General features: G+C 48.3%; 1 protein-coding gene across 1 annotated transcript in view; it reads right to left on the reverse strand.

Moving 5' to 3' along the window:
* LOC119393103 (uncharacterized) overlaps positions 1-2,524 on the reverse strand; it is a 28,327-nt gene extending 25,803 nt beyond the window's left edge. The window contains exon 1 of the mRNA XM_049415861.1: positions 2,410-2,524. Within this exon, the coding sequence (XP_049271818.1) occupies positions 2,410-2,520 (111 nt within the window). The 5' untranslated portion in view covers positions 2,521-2,524. The remainder of the gene's footprint in view (positions 1-2,409) is intronic.
* Positions 2,525-11,649: the final 9,125 nt, after the last annotated feature.

Here is an 11,649-nt window from a genome sequence, read left to right on the forward strand (position 1 = left end):
GCTGCACTTACAGAAAGAAAGAAAAAGGAAACGGCTTCCTGTACCGACACCATTCTCTTATTACGAAGGCACGTCGAGCTTAGAGATTCGGGAATAATTTAGACCATCTGAGGTTCTTCAACGCGCACGCTATGCAGGGCGCACGCTGGTATTCTTGTACGCCGGGCGCGATGCCCACAGACACGGGTGCTGCAATAATTGTGACGTGCAGGGTTGGATCATGTGATCTCACCTTGCTCCGGCCAAGTCAAGCGCGGGCGTTGAACGCGTTGTTTTCGACCGCGATTTCCTGGTGTTTGCTGTCACTTCATGTGTGCGGACACTGCAGTCAACGTTATCGGCGGCGTGGTACTTTACTGCTACGTGCCCCAGTGCGCTACGCACGCGAAGGAGCCAAGCGTGACCTTTCACTTTTACCCTCATCCTGCCTTGGAAGAGCATGATGCCGCTGTCTCCTGACATTCCTTGATTGTTATTTCCATCTCATCGGGTTCCTTGACGTCTGTAGAATTAGCTCAGTCAGTGTCACTACTTCCTTATGTTGCTTTACGCTACAGGCGACGGCCACCTTCAAACACTGATTCACCGAATTCTAACAGCAGCCGCGAAGTGTCGCACTGCTTATCAATGAAGCTGTAAATGCTGGACACGTGTTTTGACTGAAACATAAAATTGCCATTTAGACCACGGTGAGCCGCACCTTGCAGCATGCTAGTGCATTCAAAATGCGCAAAGTAATACGGCCGGCTGGCACACGGTGCATTTGCTATCGCAATCGAGCCCTATCGGGACCTTGTTTTTCGATCGCGATTGGTCCCTTTGTGCAAGCTGCAGAATGGAGTCAATCGTCAAAATTTTCATCCCGATGCGGCTAGATGGCAATGCCCCGTGTCACAACGGTAGAAATTTTGCTTAAAGGGACCGACAGCCAATTTTTATGGTACCTATTTTCTTTAGCGCAACGGAAAGCTTACCTGTCAGAGTGTCTAATCACGAAATTGTAGCGCGGAAAACGCCGTGAAACGTTTGTAATCAGATTTTTCGATCTGCGGCGAATATGAAGTCGTATCCACACGTGACAACACATGCTGCAAACAGTGAGCGCGAGAGCGGTTCGTGTTCGAGCGCGGAGGTGTACTGCGCAAGCTGCACTCCCCGCGCATGCGCCGCGGCTCGACACAGGCTGCCGCGAAGGCAGCCTCCTTTTACCTCGTAAGCAGCATATAAAAGAGCGGGGATAGATAATAATATACACACTCTAACTTTGAGGGCTAATTATGGCGCGCATGACAGCATCAGACTACGTGACTACGTACAGCAAGGTGATCGACTTCATAATCCAGCTTCAAGGCTCTTCCGCTGTAGGCTGAGCGACATACCGGTATTTTGTTGCTTTTAAACACGATTTAAAAATATAACTCCCACTCACAACGCGAAAACGATGCTGATACCTGTCACTAAATTTCGCGGTCTTTTCATTTCTACCAGGATCCAATCCCACGTGCCATGACAACCATGCCGCAGACAAACTAGGGCTCATGTAAAATGTTTAGCTACAAGCATGAATGAGGCGCGCGTGTGCATATGGCTGTGTTTGCCTCCAATCGTACGAGGAAGGTTGCGGCTGTACGCAGCTCTAAGCATGTTGGGTCTCTTTAGAGGGCTACGTGTATACTAAACAGGAATGTAAATTTGCGCATGCTATTTCTGTATCGTGTCAGCAAAAATATGTTTCTTTGCCGCAAGCCCACGCTAAATCTCATTTTATGCTTGGTTTCAGTTCGACACGAAATGGCTCTACCTTTTTTGCAAAAGCAGCGCACTCGGCCCCGATGGTTTCCCTATCGGTGGCCATAGCAGACGACGTCGGCATTCAGGTCGGTGTCTAAGGCATACGAAGGTCACGTGCATATTATCGTGCTCAAGCGCTTACGTTTGAGCGTTCTTGTCTTTTCTTATGTTCTGTGTCGTCCTTGTTTCTGACGCGCACAGCCATAAGCTTTCAACCAAACTGGCCCACCAGTACGTCTTACGCAAGCATATACGCTCTTATAGTTTGCTGCCTTGAAAAATTGTTTGCACGAACCTCATGCCGACTTACAAAATATGTGGATGTTTTTTTTTATTTTAGGTGTTTTTGATATATAAATGCAGCGTATTAAGCCCTGTCATTTACTTACACTACATTTTGAAGTGTATTTTGTCATTGCAGGGTTACTTTGAGAATAATCGCGATACTTTACACCGACCAAAAGAACAAGTTAAAATTTTGGCTCCCGTATAGGGAGCCGAATAATAAAAATTAAGTTGGAAGTTCGCGCTTGTGTGCGTGACATTCCTTTCGTCCCTTGTTAGAGAAGCTTTTTGCGCAAAGAATAAACCATGGCGGCATCGTTTCGAGGTATTTACGTGGTGTGAAGGGGTGACATTGCAGGAGAACGCTGTGCCGTGGTGGGTGACCCCAGCTGACCTGTCGCTGTCGGTTGGCCCGACGCTCGTCATCACGCTCACGCTCCGCATGCCTGTTCTGCACGAGGGTCAAAAGCGCAGAGAAAGCACAGCGATCCACTTACATCACTGATGTTGCTTTTTGGATGCACGGCCACCAGCTGTCATGGCCTGTGGCACCGGAGATAAATCATTCCGACGGTGCTCGGCATAAACACCATAAGCCTATCGGGTGTCACTGAGACCACTAATATCTTCCCATTTGTTAAGACGAAATCATTATGTCTCATGTAAAAACGGCCTTGAGAGAAAACCGTGGCGATGACGCGAAAAGGTACAAAAGGTATCACGTGAGCTCTCAACCGTGGCTTCAGGCGAGCGAGCTGCATTCGTGCGTCGCAGATTATACAGCCTATGGGACGTGCTATGGAAGACGCCGAGCCACGGCCTAGTGGATTGAAGCCGAAGACGTATGCAACGACAGAGGAAGCTCGACAAGCACGAAATGAGACGCGATGAGCCAGACTGCTCGTCGGATTCTAACGTGACGTTTCAGCCTTTAGTACGCAGTCGCCATAGCGCTGGGTTCGCGCTTTTTATTTTTTAGGCGCTGACCTGTGCTATAGCGCTCAAGGCCGCATTGTTCAGTGGTCACGCCTGCTTAAGAGACCCTCGGAATATTTACCCTAGTGTTGGCGACATGATCTGCCACGCAGGACGGTGAATGAAATGAAGAGATCAGTGCAAGCGCCAAGGGACACGTTCATGATTCACCATCCGCTTGAGTATTATGCAAACCTAGCTTTGTTGCTGAAATTCCAAGATTGAGATATCATACTGTTGTCTTATCATGCATCACGTCACGCTCAGCGTAGCTTAGCTGATTAAACTCCTGTTCATCGGAGGCGCTAGTTCCTAGTGATAACGAACCCATCTCAAATCTGATCGCACATATTACCATTTCTTTTCCGTCGTGGCCTGCCGTATTTTGGCGCTCCTGTGAAGAATCTATAGTGTCAAGACGAGGCGCCATATAACAAATTCATTTTTCTATCAATGTGCCTTAAACAAAGAAGAGAGCATGTTGAGAACGCCGCTCGACTAGCCTGTTGTCTTTCATAACTATGACAAAACGGACGGTGCGCACCTGAGTCAACAAGTCGCGATACTGAGAAACGTGAAATATATAAACTGTGTCTGGACTACCGCGGTGATGGAACAAATCGGCATTGGGCTGCTATTCTCGAACATTAGCTTCCGCATTCAATAGTCGTTATAATCAGGCCCTATTATAGCCTATACTGGGTAACGTTCTTTCCAAAAAAGTTTTTATGCCATATCGAGTTACCTAGCGTGGTTGGCATGCAGAAAAGAACACAGCTTTAGTCTTTACCTGGCGGCTCAAAGCGAAACTTGAACTCGGTTGCCGCAGCCCTTGTGGTTGTTGCTGTAACCTAAAATGACCAGAATAAAAAAAAAACGAATATATTATTAAGAGCAAGGTCACTTTTGTAGCGCTTTAGCGTCAGGGAAAAAGATAAGCCTATAGCCTCAGGAAAGTCTGCGCGTGTAACGCTATCCTGTTGTATGCGTGCGAGGGCACTCGTATGTGCAATGCCATGAATAAAAACACTAAACATTTATAGCTGAACTCCCCCCACCCCCACCACCCTCATCCAGCCCCCCCCCCCCAAAAAAAAAGAGAAAGAAACAGTTTACTGTGCCGGAAATACTCTATTATTACGAAGGCACGTTGAGCTTATGGACTCCTGATTAATTTTGACCATCTGAGTTTCTTCAACGCGCACGCTATGCATGGTGCACGTTGGCTTTCTTGTATACGCCGGCTTTATATCGGATTGCGGCGTGATCGAAGCTACACCGACGTCGTGCTTGGCACAACAACGCCATAGCCACTGAGCTACTATACGACGGAGCGTCTCACCTGTAACATTTTAGAACACTACATGGGGCATAACGTGCCAGTTATATAACCCAGCGGTCAGGTCAAGGTATGCGAGCGCATTGTTGCAGGGGGCAGTGCACAACTCATAAACTGACCGTTAGGGGCGCTCACTGCGTAAGACGTGGACGATTCTTCCTCAACGTATTGTGGATACAATAGTCACAACAGACCTTATAAAGGTCACGTCGATATTGTCGTAAGAAAAGAACGATACAGCACAGACTCACGGCGTACTCGGAGTCTGCTATATATGTATACAGCTTATGGCAGCGCGCATCAGAAGCAAAGGCGACGTAATAAAAGAATCACAGTTTCGCCGACAGGGCGAAGCAATCAATGCGATAGCAACAAATTGGAATGTTATACGAAGTAAGGCTAGTATAGCTGACTTTTCTGTATCCGGTATCGCGTAACTCTGCAAAATGCCGGTGTAAAGGAATGCGGCCGCTCTAGCGAACGAGGCGGCTTTTGTGCTGTCAGTCCTACGCGAAGTAAGCATTGAGAGCACATCAAGTTTACGTGCCGTCTCCCGATGTCTGTCGAGATAGCGCGCCCGCCAGAGCTCGCGACCGCGCTCTTACGCGTAAAATTCGCAGTCGCTGCTCGAGCGATGCAACCACCCCCACTCCCTCCACCGAAAGACGGCCGGGGCGTTTCCTCTCTGCTTGAGGAGCCATCGACTGCAGGCCTCAAACGCGGGGTGATGTTATCTCATGCACCCTTCGTGCGACGGAGATGGCCGGCTCGTTTCATCTCTGCTTCAGCCTCGTTCGTCCCCAGCGCTTGCGTTTTCTTTTAATCGCGCATAGAACATCTACGATGCGCGGGGCAATGTTATCGATTTGGACATTGTGAATTGCTACCGCAATAGGCAAAACCGTAAGCGCTTACGTTTGAGTGTTTTTATCGTTTCTTCTGTTCTGTGTCGTCTCTATTTCTGATGCTCGCTGCCATATAAGATATCAACCAAACTGGCCCACCAGTACGTCTTACGCAAGAATATGTTTTCTTATAGTCTCATGCCTTGGAATGTAAAGGAACGTACTCCGATCGGGGTCGATAAAACACAGCCGCAGTCAATATGGTCACAAACCGGCATGGGTTGCTCTGCTGTGCCTCCACTCTTGTCCTCGACGTGGGACGACGTACGACACACCATGTCGTACACGGACGACAATGACGGCTGCGGTGGCGGCTGCGGTGGTGGCTGCGTGCCGCTGAAGCACACAGCGCTATGCACGTTCACGGTGGTTGGCGGGGCTGGAGGTGGCGGAGGTTCGTGGCTAGCGGGAAAGCTGTAGCTGGCCCAGCTTCCCGCAGGAGATAGCGAGTAGGTGACATCCAGCCCGCGAGGCACGAGGTCAACAGGTTGACAGATAGGTTCCCTATAGTCGGTTACAAACTAAGAATAAATACAAGCTCTGCCCCAACACCTGCGGCGCGCCTGCCAATCGTCTGTGCAATTTCGTGCTAGGTGATTTCTGTTGTAAACATAAGTATTTCTTTGTTGCTATGTAAACACTACGCATAATAATAATTAAATATTCGTCGTCCCTGCGTAAAATATTACGTTTCTCCGAGAGTGATGTCGGAATCTTTGCTGAAATTGGCCAGCAAGTTACAGTTTTCAGGCCGAAAACCAGCGACATGAACATGTGTCTGTATGGAAAAGTCACCTACCGTAAATACGCGAAAGGTGCTTGACGTCACGGAAATGAGCAAATGCGATTCGATGGGGCGCCTATGCAAATTAGCAAATTTTCTCTGGGTGGGAGAGCGAGGGCTGTAGGCGGAGCTTACATTTATTCTTAGGTTGTCACCGACTATAGGTGTTTTGAAATGAGCCCGATTTTCACCCCTACTTTTAGTGGGGAGAAAGGGAGAAAGAAAAATTTCGGAACTGCCATGGATATATACACCCCTCTTCCTCCAATAGGGACGAAGTACCTTAACAAATATGCGTGTTATATGCATTTTGCTCTTGTAGCTGGCTAACAGGGCAAGCAATAATAATAATAATTCTTAGGGTTTAACGTCCAAAAAAACAGGGCAACCAAGAAACCTTAAATCGAACGGCCATCGTCAAAGCCACTGTGACCAATGATGTTACAGCCAGACGCGTGATGTTCGGGAAGGTCAACAGCAATCAGTCTTGTTAACAAAGGCACGCGAGTTTTGTTACATGCGAGTTTGTCGAGTCCGGTCAAAAACTGTCACACGAGGACACTCTGACGCGTGATGGGATAATTCATCATCATCATCATCATCATCATCATCATCATCATCATCGAACTTTATCTCATCTGCCCACATAACTATCTGTCTTCCCCTGCCGCGCTTGCCTTCCCTTTCAGGGGCGTAGCCAGAAATTTTTTTCGGGGGGGGGGGGTTCAACCATACTTTATGTACGTTGGTGCGTGAGTTTGTATGTGCGCGTGTATATATACGCAAGCAAAACCGAAAAATTTCGGGGGGGTTTGAACCCCCCCAACCCCCCCCCCCCCTGGCTACGCCCCTGTTCCCTTTATATCCACTTCAATGACCAGCGGTTATCCTGACTCCTGGCTACATGCCCTGCCCATGCCCGTTTCTTCTTAATTTCGACTAAGATTTCGAAGGATTCGCCACACGTTAAATCGAAACTTGAGCGAGGCTGCCTCGATCGAATAGACATGCAAGGAAACTGAAAAAGCTGGGAAAGTGAGGAGCAGATAGCCGTTAATCAATGCCTTAATTAATTGGCTTTAGCTTTTCAAGTTCTCCAAGCTGTCAGTCAATGCTCTAGCGTTGTGAACTTGTCATAAAGAGGTGGCAGTGACCGTGAATAGAAGCTGTGCCCTTTTTCTCCACTGAGGACGCTGTCAGTCGTTACCGTCGAGTAGTTGCTAACAGACAGTCTGTGACGCGAAAATGAAATATAAGTAAAATGAGGTGATTAAAGTGCTTGTTACATGGTAGTAATCATTAAATAACATTTCAGTGGAGACGCTCTGGCGCGGGCCAGTTATATTATGCAAACGCCGCGTGATATTCGCCACGTCTCCACTCCACATACACACGTCTGTTAAGCCGACCGCAAATTGAAGCGGCTCGTAAATGTAATTCTTTTTTGTATATTCTCTTCTGTGCATACTGTATCATTCAGTGGTATCAATGGTGGTCATCACAAGGAGGCTCTATGTACAATACTTAAGGTCCGACTGCCAAACGGTTGGCACTGTCCTCAAGCTGTTGTACGAGGGCCTACAGGTAAATTTCTTTGAAACGATACATGCTACATTACCCAGAGTCATTCCTTAAATATATTTTGACGTTCTTCCTTCCATGATTGTCGATTCCACTTCGATTTTAACGACGGAGTGACTGTTGAACAGCATCGCGAATTCTAATCGACACACACGAAGAAAGACGCTGTTCATTCACAATTACTTACACGCATTCTTCGGTGACTTGATTGAAGTAAGATTCAAATGATGGTTCTGCAAAATGGCTGCGGATTAAAGAAATTGTTGCAGGTGCTGTTTAATAACACGTGACTTTGTTTATATGCTCGAAATTGCATTCTAAAAAACCGGGTCATACAGAATATTAATGCCCCTCACTTACTTGTATAGGTGAACGCGCTGTCCTTGCATTTATGGCACACAGTGTCTTGTCCAGGTCACAAAAGTAAATACAAAGTCGGAATACTCGTGCGGATGTCTCTGCATGACCACCTGTTCCCATAACACCACAGCACACCGCTACAAGCACTCTCGACTGCAGGACATGCAAATAAATGCATTTCAAGACTGACTTCCTCTTTTCAGCAGCGAAACTCGGGAATCTTTTCGTCTTCTCATTTCTCATTCTGATTAGACCGAGGTGAAAAAAAAAGAATCTCCAAGCTTTCTTGCGTGCTCTGCTTGATCGCATACTTCTCCCTTTGACCAGTCATACGTGGTTCAATTGTGCGACCATTTACTTAAAGGGGTACTGACACAAAATTTCGCGGCCGAGATAGCCTGCGGGGTCGATTCCCGTGAGCATGCACATATCATCTGCAAAATATCAACAGCGAATATAGCTTGGAAGGTATTTTGAATGAATTTTGAAGTTTGCGAGAGCCATCGACACCCTCGCGCTACTGACACCCTCAAAGGTGACCCTCGGTGACCCCCCTACTTCCCTCACGTGACCACGCTGCAACATGTTATGATGACGTCATAGCAGCCTTTTTTTTTTTTTTTTGCCGCGTTCACTCCAGCAGCCTACTTCTCGGCGACTGCTCGCGAACCGCGCGGAAGTGCGTCACAGTTCTGTGTGCTGAAGAGATCGAGCGCCGCACCTGCTAGGTGGTGACAGTTGCACCCGGAGGCTTGTCGTTTTTGAAACCAAAATTGGCACTGGTTGCTAATGAGGAGCCTGTAATTAATTATCTGTCGCGCGCTGCAGCAAACGATATGCCATGTTATGACTAACAGGACCCCAGCAACACATTGCAGCAAAAAAACGCAAGGCCAAAATTTTTGTGTCAGTACCCCTTTAACCATGGTCGCGTTAATGCATTTCCTTATGAGGTTTCATTTTACGTTATGAGATTTGTGTTGTTGTTAACAGGTTAGGGCGTGTGTTGGTACGCCCAGCCAAGACAGTAAGCCTTGGACTAAATTACGCCTATAGTGCCGGCTTCCAGAATTGTGTATTTCTTTGCAATGCCTTCTGGCTAACTTAGATCAATTAAAAGAATTATTGCGTTTTACGCGACAAAACCACCATTTGATTATGAGGCATGCCGAAGCGGAGGGCACCGGAAAGTCCTACCACCTGGGGTTCTTTAAAACGCACTAACATCGCACAGTACCAGGGCCTATATATCATTTCGCCTCCATCGAAATGCGACCGCCGCGGCCAAGATCGAACCCGCGACTTTCGGATCAGCAGCCGAGCATCGAAAACCGAGGCGGCGGCTCAGATCAATTTTCATTGCGTTCTAAATGACATTTATAAAATTAACCTTGGTTTCTCACCGACATTCATTGTACTTCAACTGCATCTTCCCGGATTTTGAATATGAATACTGAGTATCAACCCGCTGAATATCTCAGAGTGTTTAAAACGTTTTATACTGATGTGGCTGACACCCTTTTTTTATTCGTGTGGAGCTCCTGCTATTCCAGATACGCTGTGTAGCCGACTGATCTTCAGCGCCGTTCCTATAGAAACGGTGAGGAGGAGGTAAAACTTTATTTGACCAAGGGATTTGGGCACGTACGTCCCAGGGTCCCCGCACGACCCCACTACGCTATGCGTTCATGAGTTCATGCAGTTCCATGACGTGGGCGGCCCGGTCAGTGACGATCTTCTGCTTGGCCGGGTCCGTCGAGCGCAGCAGGGTCTCCCATTCCTCCCATGTGGTCAGTGGCTCCGGGCCCCGCGGGGGAGGGTCCGCCGGGCATTCCATGAGAATGTGGGTAAGGGTAGCGTGGGGGTGAGTGCATTGAGCACAAGACGGGGCGTACGCTCCCGGGTAAATGCGGGAAAAGAAATAGGGGGAGGGAAGCGTGCGAGTCTGAAGGCGTCGCCATAATATTTGGTGAAAATTTTTCAGGGATCGGTGGGGTGGGGGGTATAGCTGGCGTTCGGCGCGATATGACTGGGTAATCTCGTTGAACGAATGCATGCGCTCCCTGGAAGATCCCGACTCCGATTCCGCCGCCGCCCGGTTGATGAGACCTCGGGCGTGGTCATTGGCGGCTTCGTTGCCGGGATTCCCAGTGTGCGCAGGCACGCAGGTCAGCTCCACATGGCGGGCCGGGTTTTTGGTGGGCGAGCTGAGAATTCGGAAAGCGGTCTCGTGGACTCGTCCTCGCGCGAAATTTAGGATCGCGGTTTTCGAGTCGGAAAGCACGTACCGGGCGTCAGTCTGTGTGAGGGCAAGCGCGATCGCCGCTTCTTCCGAGGATTCCGGTGTGGACGCAGGAGGAAGGTGGAGAGTTGCGATGGGTCGGAGTGTGTGATCAACGACTGCAACTGCCGCGTCGTCGCCCGTGCAAGCTGCATCCACCCATACGGCGTCCTCTTCAGAACCGTAGTATTTGTGGAGAGCTTTTGCACGTGCCTTGCGGCGAGCCGAATGGTAGGTAACGTGGGTGTTTCTTGGGAGAGGTTTTACTATGAGCTGTGTGTGTATGGGTCGGGGGATTGGTAGAAGTGTGGGGTCGGCTGCTGGTATGTGAATATTAAGGGTGTCAAGTATGTAGCGTCCGGTGAAAGACTGAGCTAGACGAGTGTATTGCGCTCGTCTGTGGGCCTCAATGAGTTCGTGTGTGGTGTTATGGAGCCCAAGCTGAAGAAGTTTAGTGGTCTGTGTGTTAGGGGGGAGGTGTAGGGCCACCTTATAGGCTTTACGAAGCATGGCATCCAGGGTGGCTATTTCTTCTTGTCGAAGTCGGAGATACGGGATTGTATAAAGGAAGCGGCTCAGTATGAAGGCATGAATGAGACGACACAAATCGTGTTCCTTCATGCCATAGTGTTTGCCAGAAACTCTGCGGACGAGGTCTTTAATGTCTTTAATGTCTTTAATGAACTCACCAACTGAAATGATTGAGACTGCGTTGTAAATGCAATACCAACTCACTCGAAATAATGACATTTGTTTTGGTAAAAAGGCGCTCACCTTAATGGCTCATAATGGTACCGACTGGTCGACAGAGCTTCGTTAGAGGCCCAAGAGAAAGGATCACCTGCAAAATCTGGTTCGAGATGATCGTGCGCATCCCTTGTCCGTGGCCTGCGTACGTGCAATATAACTGACAAGATTAGAAATATTGCACGCATGCGGGCACCGTTAATTTGTAATTAATCGCGGTGTATCTGCTCTTATTTAAGCGGTTTATTGCTCTGATTAATATAGACTTGTCTGGTGCATCATACGAGGCCTGTCGCAAAACTTCGTGCGCTACGGTTGGGAAACAATATTTCACAAGCTCTCAGACTCATCAGTGCGGTCAGGTTTATAATATTTCCCCCACTGGTTCATGCATATGTACTGATGGTCTAGTTGGTCAGGCATGATATTTGGTGCGCTAGCGTTTGTGTCATTTTTATGTATGCGCGATTGTGTCCTTTGTGCGCGGCTTCAACAAACACTGGTTCAGCTCTTTATTCCGATGTTAGAATCGCCATTGGAAGTCGTCTACTGCAAAGCGTGTCTGAATTGTCCTTATTAATTCCTGTCACATCACCGAACT

The sequence above is a fragment of the Rhipicephalus sanguineus genome, chromosome 5, assembly GCF_013339695.2.
Source record: "Rhipicephalus sanguineus isolate Rsan-2018 chromosome 5, BIME_Rsan_1.4, whole genome shotgun sequence".
NCBI lineage: Eukaryota > Metazoa > Arthropoda > Arachnida > Ixodida > Ixodidae > Rhipicephalus > Rhipicephalus sanguineus.